The sequence below is a fragment of the Artibeus jamaicensis genome, unplaced genomic scaffold (genome assembly GCF_021234435.1).
Source record: "Artibeus jamaicensis isolate MK-2021 breed Jamaican fruit bat unplaced genomic scaffold, CSHL_Jam_final contig_1998, whole genome shotgun sequence".
NCBI lineage: Eukaryota > Metazoa > Chordata > Mammalia > Chiroptera > Phyllostomidae > Artibeus > Artibeus jamaicensis.
The window spans coordinates 750,277-773,538 of record NW_026521407.1 but is presented as its reverse complement, the minus strand read 5'-3'; the positions used below and the strand labels follow the sequence as shown (position 1 = coordinate 773,538).

The 23,262-nt window shown below is 39.4% G+C and overlaps 1 protein-coding gene across 2 annotated transcripts in view; it reads right to left on the bottom strand.

The window, feature by feature from the left end:
- FBXL20 (F-box and leucine rich repeat protein 20) overlaps window positions 1-20,558 on the bottom strand; it is a 97,566-nt gene extending 77,008 nt beyond the window's left edge. The window contains exon 1 of one of the 2 annotated variants that reach the window (XM_037140601.2): window positions 20,236-20,558. In XM_037140601.2, the coding sequence (XP_036996496.1) occupies window positions 20,236-20,283 (48 nt within the window). In that variant the 5' untranslated portion in view covers window positions 20,284-20,558. Of the gene's footprint in view, window positions 1-19,426; window positions 19,769-20,235 lie in introns of those variants that run through there. The other variant, XM_037140603.2, reaches the window with a different exon arrangement.
- Between the last annotated feature and the right edge of the window lie 2,704 nt (window positions 20,559-23,262).

Below are 23,262 nucleotides of genomic sequence, written 5' to 3'. Positions count from 1 at the left end.
CTCTAAAATGTACCAAAAAACCCTCCATAAAGAGAATTTTTGGTTGCAGGTATTTAAGAAAATCTCTGTACAATCATTAGCCGACTACTAAGCTAATGGACTAAGGTTTTGGTGGCCACATGAGACAAAGAATACACACTTTTCAGTATTATTTCAAAAAGACACTAAATCAACAATACTATAATAAACAGCATTAACAAACCCAAGAGGGGAGAGACTATGATTTCTAAACGTATATTTTAATATTCAAAATGTCCGTTTTCAATAAAAATTATAATGCATGCAAAGAAATAATTTGCAAATAACATATAGAAGGATCTACTATCCAAAACAAAGAACTCTTAGGACTCAACAATAAAAGTACAAGTAACCTAGTTTAAAAAGGTGCAAAGAATTTAAATAGACACTTCTCTAAAGAAAATATACAAATGGTCAAAAAGTACATAAGATACTCAACATCATTAGTCATTAAGGAAATATGAGCCAAAACCACAATGAGATACCACCTCACACCCACCAGGATGCTGTAATTGAAAGAAAAAAAGGAAAGCAACAACTGTTGGCAAGGATATGGAGAAATTTGAACCACTGTACAAAGCTGGTAGAATGTAAAACAGTTCAGCTGAGATGGGAAACAGTTTTGCAGTTCCTCAAAACGTTAAACATAAAATTACCACATGACCCAGCAATTTCACTCCTAAACATATCCAAAAGAGCTGACCCTTCCCTGGCTGCTTGAAGATTGGCTCCCGTCATGAAGGACACGGTAACTATCCAGATCAGCAAGTTTATGACCAACAGACTACTTCTGTTCATCAGGAGACAAGCAGAAACAAATGGTCATGACGTCCTGCACCGTGGGAAGGCAACAGTACACCCAAGACAGAAATTCAGGAAAAACTAGCCCAAATGTGTAAGACCCGACCAAATGTTATCTTTGTATCTGGATTCAGAACCCATTTTTGTGGTAGCACGACAACTGGCACAATTTATGATTCGCAAAGAAAAATGAATCCAAACATAGCCTTGCAAGACATGGCCAATATGAGAAGACGACGACCTCAAGAAAACAGAAAGGAACGCAATTGTAGAATGAAGTCAGGAGGACTACAAAGGCCAATGTTGGTGCTGGCAAAAAAACAAAACAAAACAAAACAAAAATGGGGGGGGGGAGAGTGACGATTCTTCAGTGATTTTATTTGTGGTGATTGTGAAGATTTTTTCAATAGAGGATGAATAAACTAAGAACTTTAAAAAACAAAACAAAAACAGAAAGAGCCCTGGCTGGTGTGGCTCAATGGATTGAGCACCAGCCTGCGAACCAAAGGGTTGCCAGTCAGGGCACATGCCTAGGTTACAGGCCAGATCCCCAGTAGGGGGCACGTGAGAGGCAACCACATACTGATATTTCTCTCCCTGTCTTTCTCCCTCCTTCCCCCTCTCTCTCTAAAAATAAATAAATAAAATCTTGGGGAAAAAAAAAGAACTGGAAACAGGTTTCAAATACATACTCAGGTAAGAATATTCACAGCACTGTTTACAATAGCAAAAAGATGGAAATCACTAAGATGGAAATCACTCAATGAATGCATAAGCAAAATATGGTATATCTATACAATGGATTATTCAGACATAAAAAGGAGTAAGCCCTCCTTGGTGTGGCTTGGTTGGTTGGAGTTTGTCCCATATACCAAACGACAGTCTGATTCCATAGTTGTGCTTCAAAACTAAACATCAAAATCCTTTTATTTATTATGCTTCCAGTCAGTGTTACGTAAAATGTGGTGCTCACTTAAGCTTCCTTATATTTCTTAAGATGCAAATTCATGGGCCCAGGTGATTTACCAGCTTTCCATGTAACTCTCTGAAAATACACCTCTCTTAAACCACAGTTCTGAATCCTGGAAAAATGCTTTGCTTTGTACACCTCATACTGTAAGATAATGATCACTTTATTGTTAAAGTAAAAAAAAAAAAAAAGGCTGTTGTATTAATTGCAGCTGAGAGCACCCAAACTGGATAATACAAATGAATAATAATTTTTAAAAAAACAACACAAACTTCATAGTTTTCTAAGGAAGGCAAATCCTACCAGATCTGTTCAAAATATATCCAGAATCTAATTACTTCTAATACCCCCACCACAATTAACTTCATACAAGAAACCACTATTACTTTTTTGGATTACTGCAAGAGTTTTGAATTCCAGTTATACTCTCATCTCCACAAAGCAAGAGTGTTTTCAAAGCATGAATTATACATGTTCCTCTTCTGCTAAAAAATCCCTATGGCTTCCCTTGGTCAGAATAAAATCCAGAATTTAACAAGTCCAACGAGGCCATTCATGGTCTGCTCTGGTCTCCAATCAACCTACCTTCCCCATCACATTCATAACTCTCTGTGGAGTTCCTACAACAGTTACCCAACCTCAAATGATCTGGCCATAGTGCCCTACCTATTCAGTTTCTAGAATACATGAAGCACATTGCCACCTTCATTTTTTTAAGTCTGCTCAAATTAACCTTAACAATAAAGTTAAGGTTAACCATTCTATGTAAAATATAAACCACGCCCAGTTCCCTTCTTTCTATTCCCTATCTTCTGTTTTTGTCCACAGCACTTACTAGATCAGACATATTATGTATTTACTTTTTTAATAAGTTTTGAGCCAACCTCCCTTCACTAAATTTAAAACTCCACTAAGGCAAGATTTTGTGTTTTGTCCACTTTTATATTCTCAATATCTCTAAAAACATCAAGCACATATAAAGTGTACAGCAAATATTTGCTGAGTAAATTAATGATTAGCAAATGTAACAGAAAGAAAAGCCCATTTGTAATAACATTATAAAATAAAAAGCATATAGAAATAAAACTAACAAAACTATGTAAGATCTTAAAGGAAGAACTCTATAAAAATCTGCTTAATGAAAGCTGAATAAATATACAGAATCTGGCACAAATAATACCCCCTTTTCATTACAAAATCTTTTATTACAAAATCATAAGCATGTAATTCTGTAGCATAACAATCACACTTAAGTACACCATATGACATTTTAGGTGAGATGTTCAAATTAAAACTATAAATTATTACACCCATATTATTACCCTACCTACCAACCACACTCACACGGGTGTTACTTCTGCAGGACCCTGTATGTCATGTTCATTGAATGGGAAGGAAGATATGTATTATAAAGGTTTCAATTTCTCCAAACTAATGTATAAAGTCAATTAATTAAAATATATTAGTAATAAAAATAGATGGAAGAAAGAATGCAGTTCAAAAACAGGCCTTTGAAGTCAAATTAATTCGCTTTATGACAGAAAATAACATAAATGACATTCAACACCAGTGGGGAGAAGATGGACTAACCTGTGTTAGAACAGCTGGCTGTCAATACAGGGCAAAAGTTCAGTTAAAACTCTATTTTATAAAATGAACTCTAGGCAGCTTAAAAACTTAGATGTAAAAAAAGTTAAATGTAAAAAAACTATAAAAATATCAGAACAAAATATGGAAAAATATTTATAACCTTGTGATTAGGGGACACTTTTTAAAAAGATTTACTTATTTTTTAAAGAGAAGGGAGGAAGAGAAACATCAATGTGTGGTTGCCTCTTGAGCACTGCGCATACCCCCACTGGGGACCTGGCCTGCAACCCAGGCATGTGCCCTGACTGGGAATCAAACCAGTGACCTTTTGGTTCACAGGCCCAAGCTCAATCCACTAAGCTATACCAGCCAGGGCTATATTTTAATTTTTTAAAAAAGAAAAAAAAGCAAGTATCCAGTATAATCTTGTTTGTTCACAAAATATGATCATAACCATATAATACACTTAAATATATAACTTACAGAAGGATTTATAAGTTAAAAATTTATAGAACTCTCTTTCAGGTGAATAGAAAATTTAAGTTCTCTCCAAGAACAAATATTACAGCAACAATTTAATTTAACCTCTGTTTCTACTCACAATTTTTTTTTTTTTGTATTTTTAGAGAGAAAGAAAGGGAGGGAGAAAGGGAGAAAAACATCAATGTGTCATCGCCGGCAGTGAACCCACTACTGGCTCACAACCCATGTGTGTGCCCTGAGAATCAAACTGGTGACCCTTTGGTTTGCAGGTCAGCACTGAATCCGCCGAGCCATACAAGCCAAGACAATCTAGTCACAGTGTAAACCACAGGCCTGTTTTTACATAGCTGTCTTTTTGTAAAATAAAAACAGGTAGAAGACATGTCACTGAAACATATTAAACTGAGGGACCTGAGTCTAATTTAGGACTGCAAAGAGGCTGATGCCAAAGTTTCCTTTGGGTAAAATAATGGTAAGAATATGGTAGTCAGTTAGGCAGATCTGAGCAGAGTAGGAACAGCATGCCTGGCTATGAGCAAAACTGGGATAACAAGTATTGTAGGGTGGGACCTTGCTCCCAGGGTGACCTTCCCTCCCCTAGCATATTGCTGGTCATGAGGTTCAGACCCTTCCCTGACGTTTTGTTCTTCGGTATGTCACCAGTGGTGTTGCAGACACCCTTAGAGGAGAAACAAGGGGGCCGATCAACAGCTTCATACAATTTCCATACAAGCCCTTGCAAGACCACTCCCTTTAAGATTTAAGCCCTCAGGGCAAACAAGGTTCTGGCCCTCATCAAATAATCTTAAAATTTTTTTTATTTATTTATTTTTAGAGAGAGGAGAAGGGAGAGAGGGAGAGAAACATCGATGTGCCAGAAAAACACTGATCAGTTGCCTTGATACCCCCAACCTGGAATTGAATCAGCGAACACCACACCAGTCAGGGACTCATCAAATAATATTTAAGAACAAAGCACTGAATCTGCTGACCACAGAGTTTTGGTAAAAGTAGAGATAACATCTAAGCCTCAGTAGTGTTTTAGCTTCAGGCCCAGAAAAGCAGCAAAACCAGAAGAAGCAAACCAAGGCCAGGGCTGACATCGGGACTAGCTGCAATAACTAATGATCCCCTCTAGAAGTAGAGACCACTTCCCTGAAAGGACATACCTTGAAAACAGATGAACATTCTATAGAGATGCTCCTAAGACCTCCTCTAAAATCCTCACCTTTGGAAACCAGATAAAAACCCTTGAATCAAAGGACCCAGTGCCCCCCATACTCTCAAGCCTGTCTGCACCTATCCTCACACTCCTCATCCCTCCTCCTTCTCTTCCCCTCCCCTTCTCCCTCTCTCTGCCCTAGCCTTTCCTTCCCCCTTTCTTCTCTCAACATGCATACCCTTGCTTTTTCCCTCCTAAATTCAAAGGGCCCTTCTTTTGCCTCTAATTTGTTTTACTGAGTCCATGCAGGCCAGCTGGGTCACTTCTTCCACCTCTGTGACAGTCTAAATACATTTTCTCTTATAATTAGAATTCTTGGCTCTGAATCCTTTCTCAGCTGAACTGAAGGACCTCAGTGTAACTTTGTCGGTTACATCTGATGCTCTTCACAGTTAACAGTAATGATAGGGGAACTCAAGAGTAAAAGATTTTAGCTTCGGTTATAGTCGATGGATTTAAGTGATTAATGCACGTTATTCCAGGAACTAGAATGCACAACCTACCTGACTTCAACAGGTTGACAAGCAATTCAACCTCTGTTTTCCAGGGGGTCTATAGATCATGGAGATCATATCTGAGCCACTGTGTTCCAGGGAGGGAACATCAGTGACTCAGATAAAGAACTGTTGATCAGCAGATAAAGAAAAACTAGGAAAATCACCTCCAGACTTCAACGAATATCTGAATAACCTTTTCCCAAACCCTTTACATACCCTTTCCTTCTCCCTATAAAAGGTCAGCTTGAGATGAGATGTTAAGATGGATTTTAGGGTACATAACCTGCCACCTTCTCAGATCACTGGCATCTTAATAAAGCGCTCATAAAGATTCAATCCTTGTCTCTACTTACTGGTTCTGGTAGGGAAGGGCAGCACGAATGCTGATGCTTCCAGTTTCAGTAACACTTCATAGAGATTATACACCATTTAATCAGCCATAGTACAACTCGGCCAGAGTAAATAAAAGCTGTAAGAAAGTTTACTAAGCTAGTTCTTGGTTAAATTTTATTTAGACTTCAATCTAATCATTTTTTTAAAAATCCTCACACAAGGATATGTTTATTGATTCTAGAGGGGGGTAGAGGGGAGAGAAACATCATCATGAGAAACATCCATTGGTTGTCTCTTGTAAACGTACCCACCAGGTACCAAACCCACAACCTAGGTAACGATGAGTAGCAGAATAATCATTTCCTCTTTTTAAGAGTACCACTGGCATTAAACATAACAATATGAATATTATTTGGTTGTCTGCAGACTTTCAACTTGAATGTGTACCCAAGGCCAATTCCACAGAAGGAAAACACTATTTCCAATGAAGACAATCTGGAACAAATACACATTATTCTGTCCTAGTTCCCAGACTAATGCCGCACTGAATTCTGCAGTTTATCATACTCACCTTAATTCATCTCTGAAATAATTCTATACTGGGGCAAAATTCCAGCCACCTGATAACAGTCATGACATGTATATTATAGAATTAAACTGAATCATAATTAGGTAAGTAGTATTATCAAGACTAAAAAGGTAGACCTGGCCAGGTAGCTCAGTGGGCTAGAGCATTGTCCCAACACACCAAGGTTGTGGATTCGGTCTCCAATCAGGGAACAAACAAGAAGCAACTAATAAATGCATAAATAAGTGAAACAGCAAAATCAATGTTTCCCTCTCTCTCTTCTTTCCTCTCTCTCGAATCAATAATTTTTTTGAAAGGTAATGTATGAGTTAATTATACATTTCATTTGAATATATGTTTGACTGTGGTTAGCGGGGTCAGATAGATCTTGGCAATAAAACCTTGTGTTGTACGGATAAGGTAGTTTTAAATTAAAATTTCACATTACTGAAATAAATCACTTAAACACTCTGAAAGATGATAATATTGTTTCTTGATATTCTTTCTGATATTAAAACCTTACTTTGACTCTACTAATCTACTGAAATCTTTCATCTAAGGGCATCTGTTTATTCATAAAACACTATATTCTACATTTTTGTTATTTAACTCAATAGTAGTATAATGCTAACTTTAACATTTAAAAATTTTTTTTATTAATTTGAGAGAGAGAGATTGATTTCTGTTGTTCCACTTACTTATGCAGTCATCAGCTGATTCTTGTATATACTCTGACCAGGGATTTGAACTTGCAACCCTGGTGTATCAGGATTATGCTCTAATCAATAAGCTACACAGCTAGGCTATATTACTACTTTTCATCTTAAAAAATATGCTATGTGAAATTGAGTAAAATTAGCCCAGATTTTGTAAGTCAAACCAAAGAACAAAACTTATGAAAAGCCTGAATATGAACAACCCTACAAACTTATATCCAAGGTTCTACAAGTACACAATAAAACTTATTGAATATCTCACTCCTAATCTTCATGAAGAAGAATTATAATAAAGCAATCAGCCCTGGCTGGTGTGGCTCAGTGGACTGAGTGTTGACCTGGAAAGCAAAAGATCACCAGTTCAATTCCCGGTGAGGGCACACGCTGAAGTTGCAGGCTGTGCCCTCAGTTAGGAACAAGTGAGGGGCAACCAATTCGTGTTCACTCACACATCAATGTTTCTTTCTCTCTCTTTCTCCCTCCCTCCCCTATGTCTCTAAAAAATAAATAAATAATTAAAAAAGGCAATCAGATAAGTTTAACTTAATATACATATTATATATGATATATTGTTATATACATATTACATATGGTATACTTGACATATACCATATGTATATTACTCGATATACATATGGATGATATACGAGTACCCACAGCTTTTAGTCCAATGGTGATTTACTGCACAGGTATCTGAAAGGAACTTACTACTTGGTATGGTTTACACAGAATATTTGTTCATGGTTGTATAAGAGAGTTACTTAAGTTGGTTAGTAAACGTGGCTAATAAGCCAAAATACAGGTTCAAATCCCATACCTTGTAGTCCTCAGAAAATTAACTTTGCTTTAATTTATGGCCACAGACATGAGTGTTACCTAATCTAAACAAAACATCTTATAAATGCCTGCTATAAATCAAAAGAAGAAGAATGGGTAAATTGTTCAAAACAACCTATTCTCAACATACTTTAGAGTCAGAGAGCATTTACATTCTATAAAATAGCAGAGAAATATCCTGTACCTGACATATGAGATTTTTTTTTTAAAGTTCGAATGAAATAATGGGAACATTCTCTTTAATGTGTAAAACACTATTCATTACTTGACATAGTCCAAAATATCTGTCCTACTAAAGGAAGATTAGTAGGATATACCGTATTTTTTGGACCATAAGATGCACCTAGGTTTTAGAGGAGGAAAACAAAAAAAAATTTTTGAAGCAAAAAATGTAGTAAAATATTGAATAATGTAAAGTAATATAATATTTCACCAATATAAATGTAAATAGAACTAAACAGCAGCATTAACAACCATTATTCCTCCCAAATGGGGAGGGGGTGTGTGTCTTATACTCTGAAAAATATGGCCACATTCACGTACATATATATACACAAACATATATAAATGTTATACATATACATGAGGATCAGCATTATGCAGTCATTCATAAATTTCTTAAGAAGACTTAATCTTTGACTTAAAAACACAGCCCTGGTTAGTGTGGCTCAGTGGATTGATTGCTGGCCTGCAAAACCAAAGGGGTCACCAGTTCGATTCCCAGTCAAGGCACATGCCTGGGTTGCAGGCCAAGTCCCCAGTAGGAGACATGCGAGAGGCAACCACACACTGATATTTCGCTTCCTCTCTTTCTTCCTCCCAATTATACAGGGCGGGGCAAAAATAGGTTTACAGTTGTTTGCATGTAAAATAATACACTAATTAAATAATACAAAAATAAACTTTTTTGCATAATCACAACTGTAAACCTACATTTGCCACACTCTGTATAATGAATTCCTGGAACTACTGGGGAAAGAGTTACTTTCCTGTTACTCTTTCTCTAACCTTGTTTAATTTTTGCTTAAGTCTCTGAGGGATGTCACTTTAGAGAGGAGCAGGTACTGATTAGCTCCACCATTAGTAATGCTACTGTTTCATTTCCCTAAAGATGTTATCAGTAGAACCAAAGAAGTTATTAATAAAAACATGCTGATCTTTTCCCTTGGTCCTTCCTTGTAAACATGGAATAAATGCCACCAAGAATGATAATTCATACTTGTATATTTAAAAATAAATCCTCACACGGGGGTATTTTTTCAAAGAAGGGTCAATGGATTTTGTTTTCCTTTAAAAGAGTTAAAATGTAATGTATCTAAGCAATATGAGGATCCATACGTTGATGTTTCTCTCCCTCTCTTTCTCCCTCCCTTTCCCTCTCTATAAATAAATAAAATCTTTTAAAAAATGTTCATTTTATTCAGGGAGAGTACTATTAAAAGGTAAGAGCTCTGGGTTTAATCTTTTTTCTTTTAATTGAGGTATAATTGACACACAATATTAAGTTTAATTTTTAACATTAATCCAGCTTGTATTAAGGTAGAGAAATAGATACTGGGAACCTTACTTCAGAGCTGTAAAGATAGAGAGAGGTAACTGGTTTTCCCTAGGGCTCAATGTGAGTTCGAAGTAGTGCCAACATTAAGTCCCCGGTGATCTTGATTCCTATACTTAGGACAAACTTTTTTGTCTAGACCAGACACTGATGTGCTGAGGTAAAATTTATGGCACATAGGGCCTGCAAATCTACCTTTTAAGAATTTTAATCTAAATATAATTACATTTTCTTAAGGAATATATTGACCTCAGTAAAACTACATTTGTTGTTGTGTAGATCTAGATTTGGGAAGCTTCTTTTTTATAAATTCAACCAGCTCTAACTTAAGAATACTGAATATTAAGTCCCTTATCTTCCTGAAGTTACTGTTCATGTTAGAAAACATTCTAGTATTAATGGTTTAACATATCCATGGAGAATTCCAAAACATATCAGGTTTCTCTCCTACAAATGGGTTGAAGAAATAAGTTACAATGTGATTTTTTTCAAAGACCATGTGAACAATCTGCAAACAGTAGATAAGGGATGCACGTGGGAAAAGGGTATTAACAACAGTGCCAACAGTGCTCTTTCTCAAAAATAAATGAATCTGTACTTGAACGTGCTCAATTGCACCATAATTCAATTTTCTGCAAATCAGAGAATGGAGTTTCTGGGGTATAAGCTAACCGATCTAGTGTTTTAAATGTCAATTTATAGCCCTGGCTGGTATGGCTCAGTGGATTGAGCACTGGCCTTCGAACTAAAAGGCTGCTGGTTCGATTCCCTGTCAGGGCACATGCCTGGTTTGCAAGCTGGGTCCCCAGCTGGGGGTGTGCCAGAGGCCTTCTCCCTATAAAATAAATAAATAAAATCTTAAATGTCAATTCACAATTTGGTGTGAGATTCTCATCTTAGGAGACATTTATCCATATCTGCCTAACAAATACAGTGATGGTTGAAGTATAACTACACATTAAAACACTGCTAACTTATTACCATTCAACTAGACTAATTAAAATTCATAGGTGTTCCTATTTAATAAACCCAATGCATAACACAATTAGATGAACAAAAAGATAATGAGTTATATTCTTTCATTTATAACCGAAATTTCCCTTGAAATAGTAAATTCCTCTAAAGCATTTAAAACCATACAGAGCAGGGCTCCCCCATGGAGGAGTCTGGGCAAGTCTGCAGTCCCAGATGCCTGCACCTCCTACTTGACAGTGACAAAGGTGCTGAAGGCACTGGTCCTGCCGGCCCAACAGATTGGCCCCATAGAAACTGTGTGAGGAGAGTGTGAGCGGAGGTGACCACGGCGGGGTATCAGAGGTGAAGCTGCATGGTCAGTCTGCCACTGGAATTCAAAGACTGCATCATCTTGCCTCCAGCATTCTCTGTCCTGTGATCAATGTGAGTCACCTGAACTTCTTAAGTAACAAACAAAATGAGCCAGGGGGCTGAAAATATGACCTCTATACTGCTCTGGGATTGGCTATGAGCTCCAGCATTTTCATTGGAGGGAGCTTCACTGGGGGCTGGGGGGGGGGCTCTATGATGTGCCAGAAAAGGGTCCATGAGAGCAGGTCAAGAAGGCTGTGGTTGCGGTGGGCTGGATTGCTGTCAGTAGGAGCCAGTGAGGCAGCCAACTTTGCTGCCTACGCCTGTTCACCACCTACCCTAGCTACTACACCCTAGTGCTATTCCTTAGTCATACTTTCTAAAAGACTTAATTTTCATGGGAAAAATGGATGTTTGCTAAGTATTCCAGGATGTACAGTTGTGGCCATTCAAGCTCAAAAAGAGAAGGGGATTGAGACTTTAAAGAGAATGTCTCGCCAAGCATGGGAATCCAAGTTTTGTGGTCTTTGCGACATTTGTGGCCATTGTGTCCTTGATATTAATTACTCTTTGTGGTGGGAACCCACCACAGGCAGACTATCATGCCCGAGTGTGTCATGATCTGATCTGTGATCACAGCATTTTTAGTCTCCTGTCTTAAGGGTCTGGGCACTGCTATCGAGGAGCTATTCGCTGGGATGCCTGTGCTTGTGCTGCAGCGCCCCCCGGCCTGGCCCCTGCTGCTGAGCCCCATATTCTGTGTGGGCACAGACTGACCACCTGAACAGGATCCTCGACTTATCCAACACTTCCCTTGTGACTACAATTTACTACTATGTCTTCTTCACAACATCAGTTCTGACTTGTTCAGCTATTCTTTTTCAAGAGTGGCAGAACATGCCTGTTGGTGATGTCATTGGTATTTTGAGTGGCTTCTGTGCAATCATTGTGGATGTGCAATCATATTCTTGTTGCATGCCCATGCCTTTAAAATGTCAGCTTTAGTCTAGCAAGTCTTCAGGTGTCTTTGTAAAAGGCGAAAAAACAATGAATAGCAATCTCACTAGTATGTATGAAGTTCCTAATAATAACGAAGAAAGTTTAATCTGTGGAACTGAACAGCACATTGGTGAAAATATCTCCCAAAGAAATGGAAATCTGACAACTTTTTAAGAAAGATGTAATCAAAAGGTTAATTTATAATTGCTGTTACAAAGTGAATTTGAGTCTCGGAGTATGTCTGAAAAGCAGACAGAGTATTATTATTCTCAAATAATAGACAATCTTTTTTAAGGTTTCACTAATTCACTAAAAATTACTTTTCTTGTATTTAACTGATGGTAGCTCACTAACATGACCTCAGTACCTGGTCAATCTTTGTTATCATTGTATTATTGTAGCGATATTTTCTTTCACCAAAATCTAAATGCACTAATGACAGTTTTAAGTCTATAAAAATGCTTTAGGCCTGGCTGGTGTAGCTCGGGCCTCCAAACCAAAGGGTCATCATAGGTTGGATTCCCAGGCAGGGCCAGGTACCCAGCAGGGGGGCACACATGAGAGGCAACCACACAATGATGTTTCTCTCCCTCTCTCTCTCCCTCCCTTCCCCTCTCTCTATATAAATAAATGAAATCTTTAAAAAAGTCAACCAATGAATGCACAAGTAGAACAATAGGTCTCTCCCTCTCCTTTCTCCAAAAATCAATTAAAAAAAACCCATTGCCCTAATCTAGAAATTTTACTGTTTCTTTTTGCCTGTCCCTCCTGCCACATACAACCCCTCACTCTATGGACAGTAAAACAAGCTCAAAGCACTCAGAATAGCTATACTTATGCCATCTTCTTCTTGCAAATTATTGGGGGGGGGGAACTGATAATGCTTTTCCATTTACTTTGAATTGATCATGAGATTATATCTGCCTGCATCCTACAGTTGATCAAAAAATCAGACTCACCAACAGATACTGTAATAGTTGGTACTCTTGATTATATAATATTGGGTAGATGTTTGATATATTATCAACCTTCGCCTCCACGTTGTTATTATGATTTCCATCTCAGCAGCAAAGTTATGCATAAGATCAATTCACTACTTATTTTCATGGTGTCCTTTCTCTTTTTTACTTTTTACCAGAAATTCCTAAGATCAAGGATAGAAATGACAGAACAACACATTGTCAATATCTGTTTCACAACTGACTAAATCCTGGTCTACCATGATTATTTTAATAGGTGACTTTAACCTCATGGCAACTTAAACTGAGCAAAAACTGATTAATTACATTTCCACCTGATTATAACTGTCAGATACAAGGCTTATTTATAATACCAACAGAATATCATAAAATCAAATTGGGGGAAATACGATCAGGGAATAAAGAGGTTACTCACCTATACATATAACTCACATACTTGCTAAATAGTTATTTCATATGTGCTGAAAATAACTACCCAGCAAAGCCATTCTTTTAACAGAAACAGTCTTCAAAAGCTAATGCGAATTTGTTTGGGATTAATTTTGAATACATATATTTGGTTTTTTAAATTATGTAATTAAGCAAGATGAAGCACAAATGCTATTGCATAGTTCGGTATCATCGCCTACTGCTAGTTGCTATTAACATTTATTACCAAGTGAGTCAAAGTGTGTTAAGACATAAATCTGTAAAACCATAGTTGAACCCCTTCATTTTTCTGAGTCAGTTTTGGGAGGGGGTCTGATCTAAGAATTTACTAAGTCTACAAGATCAAACAGAAAAACAGTGTAAAGACAACTATGCACAAGCAGCTGAATTTGGTCAATTTAAGGGCATTCTTTCTTCTTCCTCCTTCCCTTGGATTTTCCTGGTGTAATGGAATATTTTATTTTGGACATCTAAAAATACCCTTCCAAAACCACAGTAGTAGTTAGATTACTGAAAATTTTAATTCAGTTTTCAATCTTTCACCAGTTGGGAAACACTCATCTAAGGGCTAGGAATGGAATCCTTGGCCTGTAACTGAAGTACTTATCAATTTGTAAGAAAAATAAGACTAGCCCTGGCTGGTGTGGATCAGTGGATTAAACGCTGGCCTGTGAACCAGAGGGTCACCCATTCAATTCCCTGGTCAGGGCACATGCCTGAGTTGCAGGCCGGGTCCCCAATGAGGAGTGCACGTGAGAAACCACCACACATTGATGTTTCTCTCCCTCTCTTTCTCCCTTCCTTCCCCTTTCACTAAAAATAAAATCCTTTAAAAAAATGAGACTAAAACTTAAAAAGAGACAACTCTGAGGAGGACAACAGAAGAATTTTTAAATTTCAGATTAAAAAGCAACACAAGACACTAACAGCTTAAAACTAATAAATGACCTAAAACACAACAACATAAGACTTTATTGTTTTTAAAGATTTTATTTATTCATTTTTAGAGAGAAGGGAAGGAAGGGAGAAAGACAGAGAAACATTGATGTGTGAGAGATACAATCATTTACCTCTTGCAGGCCCCCAAGTGGGGACCTGTTCCACAACCCAGGCACGTGCCCTAACTGGGAATTGAACCAGCAATCTTTAGGTTTGCAGGACAGCACTCAATCCACTGAGCACCAGCCAGGGCAAGAACATCAAACTTTAAAAGTGCAAAAATATTCCTTGCAGATATAGTGATTCAATGAATGAAAATCTTCAACATAGAAACAGATTACATCTAAGAATGTGAGACTTAGGTATCAAGAGTACTTTTTGTACAGCTTTTGCCATGCGAAAAATTTTTAACAACTTAATGGAAAACATAATTTTCAATATATAATGGTTTATCTCTATAAAGACTGGAAAGATACAAACATGTTAATTTTTAAACAATGAAAAAGGATCCATGATTATAAAATAAAGAAACATCATTAACACTATTCAAAAAGGGCAGATTGTCTGAATGCGCCTAAAAAGCATAGCCCTCTAATTTGGATTTTCTATAATATTAGACTGCTTTCAAATCAATCTCTAAAGTGTTAAAAACAAAAGACCTTAGCATTACCAGTATTGTTTCTCATTTCAAGGCCTTTCAAATACAGTGAAACAAATAACTCTGAGTGGTTGTTTTAGAAGAAAAGGCCAAGAAATATGGACCTCTGCTTTTATTAAAAAAACTACAGATTTATAGGATTCTGAAACAAAAGGACTTTAATGATGGATTCTAACTTCTTGTTTTGCAAAGGAGGGAAATGCTCAAACCAGAGAAGTGAAAAGAAATGAGCCAAGCTATAGTTGGTGGCTCAGATCAAGACTAATATCCAGTCCCCTTAAGTCCCAATGTATGATATTCTTTCTGCCATTCCACGTTTTATGGTTTTGTCTTACTTTGAACAAATTGAATTAATAAAATGAAGCAGGCTGTAACTATAGATTTATTAGGGCAGCAGTGAGGTATAATGAAAAACAATAACGAACAATACTTCAAAAATACCCAAATTGGAGCTTATCACTTCCTAACTGAATCAATCTTAGTATCTCCAGGTACTGATTAAACTGTAAAATGGCATGTGAATGTCACTGTTACCACTATAGCTTTTTTAATGTTAAATTTTTAAATAAACTCACATAAGATAGAATTTTTCCTCCAATAGTACTTTTAGTCTCATAATGGTGCTTCTAAGAGCATGACAAAGTAGAGTTTAACTAGAAAAAAAATCGAAATTTACACATCTGTCATTAATCTCAGTGAGTGTTAAGATAACACTGGTTATAGAACTTAAGATGAAGGATAGCTTCATTCTTTTGAAAGCAAAAACAAAATAAAATACACTAGATGAAGAACTTTAGGAAGTTTATCACCACACATTTTATGGGCTTTTTATGCTACATGTGCTAAGACCAGTAGAATGATACAGTGGAGTCAAAAAATGCAGACTGGAACCTAGCTCTCCTACTTACTGGCTGTCTGACTTGAACACTTCTCAGGCCCTGGCTTTTCTCACATGTAACTGGGAACAGTGAGAATTACAAGTCGCTGAGGTAAAACACCTAGCTCAGTGCATGGATATAAAACAGTTATTAAATTTGAATTATCAAAATTTACCACCAAACTAAGTTCACTATAAATAATAAAATAAAAAGTATCTGAATGATGAATTTCAATTAAGAGACTAATGCAACTGGGCACATATAATGTTAACTTTTGAAGGCTATTACTGTACAGATTTAATGTCAAAGAGATACAGCAACGAACAACAATAATTTTCACATCTCTGTATCTTTTTCACTTTTATCTAACGGTCATCTACTTTGGCTATTTATTTACAGGACGCTATATATCTGGCTAACTCTTCTCCCTTGATTTTTAACTTAATTTTTTTTCTATAGCACTACCCCTGAGTGTGAGATTTAAAGTGTGTGGTCCCCAGTTACCATATGGTAAAGCATAATACACATGATACTTCCTACAAAAAGATGTTTCAGCTATGCTCCTTCTACCAGGAAAAAAAACTGTGGCCAAGAAAAAGTAAACAATCTTTCACTTTTTGTGTTAAACATAACTAATTTGAAATTACTTATTATTTGCTATAAAAATCCCTGCACTCACAAAAATTCTCAGAGATCAGATATCTGCTTACAATCATAAAATAATCAGTCCTTTAAAAAGCATTCTGAAAAAATAAAAAATGCATTATGAATATTTTGAGAATTTAAAAAATTTTGATATAAATGTTTTATATATTAAAAGCCTCCTTTATGTTACCTACATCCTCAATCCATTGAAAGTAAATATTAAAAGTGTTTTCAATGAATTAGCAGTAAATTTCCTGTTTCCTAAAAGATCAAACAGTTTATTGTTTTACTATTTGTAAATTAGGAGAGTAAAGAAGTAAATGATGTTGTTCTGGCCAGGTAGCTCAGTTGGTTGAGAGCATCATCCCAACATGCCTAGGTTGCAGGTTCCACCTCCCATCAGGGTGCATACAAAAAAATCAACCAATAAATGCATAAATAAGTGGAAGAACAAACTGGTGCTTCTTTCTCTCTCTCTCCCTTCCTTTCTCTCTAAAAGTCAATACATTTCAAAAAGAAAAAAGTAAATGATTTTTTAAAATACTCAGATAATGAAGCTCATTAACACATATCATTTCCAGCCCTTCTCATTTGTATTCTGGCATGAAGCATTTCACATACTAAAAGAGTAGCTTTTCTTTTACAAACACTTTGCTCATGAACACTGTATAAGGAGGGTTTTTCCCCCCTTGTAGTCTTTAGTTTTCTCAGAAACTTTAGAAAGTTTTAACTGCCAGTTATATACCAAAGTAAACAGATATGCTTACTAAAGCAATAAATTTTCTTAATTTTTAAGTACCACTACTACAGATAAGCTACAAGTTAAAATATAAGTTATAAAAATATATAGCAATGTAATTTTTAATCATATACTACAAAAGACCTCTTTCTAACAGTTACACAACCTAAAAGTGAACAGCAAAATGATAAAGAGCTGGTTGCAATGACAAAAGTCTAACCCCCCCCACTCATATCTTCAGGATTTGAGTGCTTTCAGGATTCCTATTAACGCTAAATGTCTGTTCAGTAATTTTAATGACAGCCCCAACTTTTACATCAGTACCGAGTATGAAGACACCAAAATTACGTGTATTGGTTCTCTCTACATTAGGACAACATAAAGTTCTGTGAAAGTATTGCGTTGGCCAAAAGTTCCATTATGGTGGCTCTAGCAGTGCTTAGTTGTCTTTAACCTCATTTGAAACAATTTTGTTAAGAGTGTATTGTGACAGCTGTCATATCAGCATGCATTTAAAAAAAACTTGTCAAAATTGGTGAATTTTTGTGCAGCCATTGTAATATTGATAATGGGATAAGCAACACTCTGGGTTTATTATGTTTTATTAGTTCAAGATAGGTAAAAATGCAAGTAAAACACACACACACAAAAAAAAGATTTGTGCAGTGTATGGAGAAGATGCTGTGACTGATTGGATGTGTCAAAAGTGGTTTGGGAGGTTTCTTGGTACTATTGACATTTCGGCCAAATAATTCTTTGCTGTGGGGCTGTCTTACCCACTGGACCATGTTTAACAGCACCCCTGGCCTGTACCCCCTAGAAGCAGATAGGAGATAGCTGGCATACTCAAAATACCCAAATCAACAAAGTTATTAGTGAAAATGAAAAATGTGTCTTATTTTTATGGAAAAAAATGTAACGGACTTTTTGGCCAACCCAATAAAAACCAAATCATATCCACTATAATGCTTTCTTCCTGTGATTAAGTCAAATATGAAAACTCTAGGGAGACCATTCCTTAATTTGCCTCCACTTCTCGCCTGCAACAAGAATATTGTAGTTCTGAATTTAAACTGTCCCCAAACACATCCTATCTTGATATTTGAGGATAAATTAAAATATTTTCTCATAATCATAAAAAAAATGAAGCGACAGACTAAACAGACTACTTTAAGGTAAAAATTTCACCCTGTGCACCTGGTTGGCAAGTTTCCTGCAACTTTTGTCTCACCGTCTTACAATTTCATCCTTCAAATGGAAATGAAGAAAAACACCAAGTGAGATGTACACTGAGCTGTGAGTGATCCCAGGTCAGCCTGAGTCTCTGCCAGAAAAGGCCAGGTAACATTTTCTCTTCTTGTCGTAGAAGTTACTTTCTCTCAATCCCCGTGATAAACCTTCTTGTAAATTACTCTACTACTGTAATTCATCTGTAGTTACTTCACTTCCCAAAGGAATCACTTCCTTACACGGTGACTACTCTCTAAAGACGCCTTCAAATGTTTCCTTATTTCTTCATCCACTTCTCAATTTCATGACTAGAATCCTCTCTCGTCAGAAAAAGTTCTTAGATACAGACAGATTTGAATGAATTTTCTCAAGTCTCTCGTACCTCCGTCCCAATCTCAAAGCCTGCACAGATCTAAGAGTTTCCAGAAACAATGAGCTACAAAAGTACCGACGGGAAAGAAGAGGAAGTATCAGAACAATACCCCGACCAAACTCGGCACCGAAAACCCGCGGCCGTCCCTCTGGTCCCGGCCTACCGCCTCCACTCCCTCGTTTAACCAACGTCTCTCAAAACTCGGACAACGGGCCCCCCGACCCATCATTTCTTCCCTCGATTCACGGAAAGGCTGGCAGAGAGAAAAGCAGGCTCCGGTCGGTCGGAGTTGTGATGCTTTTTCTGCCGGGCGGAGGGAGGCAAGCCAAGGGTTGTGTAAAGAATGGAAAGCTGAGCGATACTGGGGGGAGGGGAGAATTAGGGCGCCAGAGCTAATCCCCCGCCGGGGCCCGCGGGTGGAAAAGGCAGGAGGCGACCAGCCGGGAGGGCGAGGGCAGACGGGCTGCGCTGGGCTTTCGGGCTGCGAGGATGGGGAACGAAGTCAGGCAGCCCCAGCGGACGGTGCGTGACGGCGCTGAGCAAGGTAGGAGGCTCCGAACCGAGCGAATTTGGGGGACACGAGAGTGGGAATCGCCTTCCTCACGCTACCCTAGTCTCCCCCCCAGCCCCAAGCTCACACCTCAAACCTGCTCTTGGTCACTCCGTTCACGTCTCTCCTCATGGGGCCGGCGGGTGCGGCCGGGGCCGGGCGCTGCGGCGAGCGGAGTGCAAAGCCGAGGGGCCCCCGGCAGGCCCAGGAGTTCCCGGACCCGGAGGAGGCGGAGGCGCGGCGGGCAGGGACCGACGGAGGGGGAGGAGAGACCTCTCGATTGCGGCTGGGCCTCCTCCACCTACCACGGCGCCGGCAGGGGCGACGACTGCTCGTCGCTAGCTCTCCTCTCTCCTCAGCCTCAACTTCAACCCAAAACAAAAACACTCTCCACCTGCCAGCAACGCCGCTCCTCATTGGGCAGAGTCGCCCGGCCTCGGAACAGCGTGGGGAGGGGGAGGGGGAGGAGCGCGCCGTGGCGCGGGACCACCCCTCCCCCACTCCCGGGCGGCGCGGACGACAGTCAGCCTGGGAGCAGCCGGAGTGCGGCGGCGGCTAGCAGCCGCTCTCGGCTCCCAGGCGGGCAGGCCCACCGCGAACTGGAGTGGCAGGGAAGTGCCTATCTGTCTGTGTGTATTTGTGTATGGGAGGGGCTGTGGGGCGGGTGCTAGTGCGCGCGTGCTCGCGGACCCGGGAGAGCAAAGGAGGAAAACTGCACGCAGCACCGGAGCCCCCTGTTCTCCTCCCCTCTGCCGGCATGGAGCACACATCAACCACCAAGCACTTGAGCTTTCTATCTATTCTCCCCAGGCCCCTAAGTCTTGTCGCTTCTTCCCGGATAGTCTGTGCTGTCACACACGTCCTTCCCGGCCACCCAACTCCCTTCCCCTATCACTCACTGTCGCCTTGAACCCAAAGTGCAGCAGGCGATCCCTGCTCGGAGCCATTTTCCTCTTTCTGGTTGTCTCTAGATTGGGGCAGTGCTGCTGTTGCTGCCGCCGCCGTCGTTGCTACAGCTGCCGCCGCCTTCCCCGCCCCCGTGGATTGCATTACCGGGTGTTGCGGGGAGGCCTGGAGGGATGCTGCGGGGCGTGGGTCTCCCTATGCATGGATCAGGAAAGCAGGGAGATAACTGCGTTGTCCGCTGCTGCGGGGATATGCAGCGAGGCCGCACCTTGCGGCCTAGGGTCAGGGGGGTGCAGTCCTAGAGCTGGGAGACTACTCCTTCAGCTGGGGGAGGGGCACGCTTTGGTGGAAGTGGGGGCGGGCAAGGCTGAAGGGCCTTTGGCTTCCCCCGCCTCTTAGCCACCCGACCGCCGCTGGCGCCCAATGGGCTCTACTGCCTGCCTGTCCTCCAATCAGGGCTCTGGTGGATGAGAACCTGATCCCGACGCCACTTTGGCGGGAGAAACAAGCGTGTCTGGGCGAGTAGGCGGGGGCGCTGGCTGGGAGGAAACTATGACATTTGTATGACTCCTTAGGTTGTGTCATCACATATACTTTAAGCAACTCCAGCCCTCAAGGTCTCGAAATTTATGACTGAATTTTCATTAATTAAGGAGTTTATCCTTGAAACAGCAACAAACTACGGAATCATATCCCAAAAACATCAGAAACTGTCATAAATTCCAGTAGATCTGGCAGCACTTCTAACTCCAAGGGAGATGACCGTTTGTCTTCATACCTTTTTAAAAATTATTTTTACCATCTCAATTTGCAGTTTCAACGACTGTCTTGTTATGGATCTCATTACGAGTTGAAGAATAGTGCTGGAGAGCTTTAAAAATTGGCATATTTTACCTCTGAAGCTTATTACCCCAACTCTTAGAGCATTTTTTCTTTCATTATCTCAGAAAGGACTTCCTTTCCTAAGGGCGAAACCCAAGCTTCAGAAACTCACTCCCAGGCCCAAGCCCCCAGGTCTAGATGTTTGCTCTCCCCCCTCACAGGTATTTCTGACGTTGCTGCTTCACCTCGGCCATACCAAAACAGCCTTGGAGTGACGAATCATCTAAGAGCAGTTTCCTTCCCAGCAAGAACTACTGATGAATTTGATGACTAAGGTGTGCAGAAAATAGTAAAACTGGCTTGGGTAGATAAATCAAATGAAACGTTTACAGGTCTGTTTCCATATTTCAGTGATCTTTTACAGTTAACCTGTATCGACTAATACTGGAGGAAGATTTTTACGTTTTTAATTTTATTTTAGAGAGAGGGGGAGAGGGACAGAAACGTCGGTTGGCTGCCTCCTGAATTCCCTGCAGGAACCTGGCACCTGCCCTGACCAGAAGTCAAACTGCGATCCTCCAGTTTGCAGGCCCACACTCAATCCACTGAGCCACACCAGCCAAGGCAAGACTTTTACTTTTTGATAAAATCCTAGTTGACCAGACTTGTAAAAAGCTGAATAAATGAAAACTGTTCAAAGGTTAAAAACTTATAACATATAGGCATACTACTTTTTATCAAAGAAATTTATTTGCATGTAAATAATCAGATTCTTTTGTAATGTTCCAGGGGAAAAAATCCCACAGATTTTGTCTCCTTTCAAAAAAATGAAAAACCCCAAAGTATTTACAGAATGGCCATACACACAGAAAATCAAACTTGATTTTAGAAAAAACCCTCCCCAGCTGCTCCTGATGTACATTTTTTTAAAAACTCAAAATTTAAAACCCAGCTTTTTACAGCTGAGCATATTTCCCAACCTAGTTTCTGAGATGTTAAGTACTTCCTACCCCTCAGAAAACTAACTTAAAGATAGAAATAAGGGAGGAGGATAGAAAAGAAAAAGGTAAAAGAAAATGAGATTGCCCAGGGATTGTGAGTAAGTTTCCTATACTGGAATCTGCTTTAAATAACTTGACTGAATGAATACTGTGGGACTCACAGACTCCCTGAAAGTTTTTTGTTCTACAAATTCATGATATTGCTGCACTAAATTTTTAGACCTAGGCCTTAAGAAAAATCTTTCCAAGAGCCACCAACCTGAAACCTGGTTTTGGCAATTATATCCTGCTTCGTGCCCCCCCAACCCCCCACCCCAAAAACACTTGTTTTAAAACACATTGATTTTGAACCTGAAATGTTCATGTACATCAGAGCAGGTTTTAACCAAGGACCCCTAACATGTGCCAAAAGACAGAAGAGGAATCAGGTCAAAGAATACATTAAGACGCCAGCAGAAGACAGGTAGAAGTTGACTTCATATCCTTGCCGTCTTTTGAAACAGGAGAATGAGTACACCTAGACAGGAGGGAGGTGTCCCAGGCTTGGTTTATTCTGCCTCTTCTCCTCCACCCTGTGGAGAAATGCAGTGCTCCCTGGTTCTCAGGCAGGGTGAAGCAGTTTAGCCCCGGCTCCCTGTTAAGCAAGTTCAGATGCTGGGTCAGTGTGTGGGGTGTGCCCATCGACAATTCAGGGGCTTATCCTTCATCCAGATCCTAACTCGGGATCCTCTGATCTGGGATGAAGACAGAAAGAGAGAAAAAGCTTCCCAGTTTACTCATTTTGATATTTGTTAGCTCTGCTTGGGGGAGCTGAGCCCCTGATATTATGCAGTACATTCCCCATAAGATTTTCCCCACCTAGAACAAACTTAAAAAGCATGTAAATTTTTTTTTTTTTCTGCAGAAACCAATGGGATAGGATTCAAAACTAGGTGAGAAACTTGTGAGAAATCCAACCTGGTTGTATGTCTGAGAGGCTGCTACTGTGTCAGCATCACAAGATAAAGCACTCTGGTATCACCTTGCCCATGTCCTTCTTAGTGTCACCCAAGACATTTGACTCTGATACGGTAACCGATAACTTTTCTTGCTCCACTTTGCAATGTTTCGTTTCCTACTTCTTATTACCTTGGGACACAAAAGTGGCAGAGTTGTTGAGAGCTGATGACCAGAAAAGGGAAACCACTAGAGGAAATC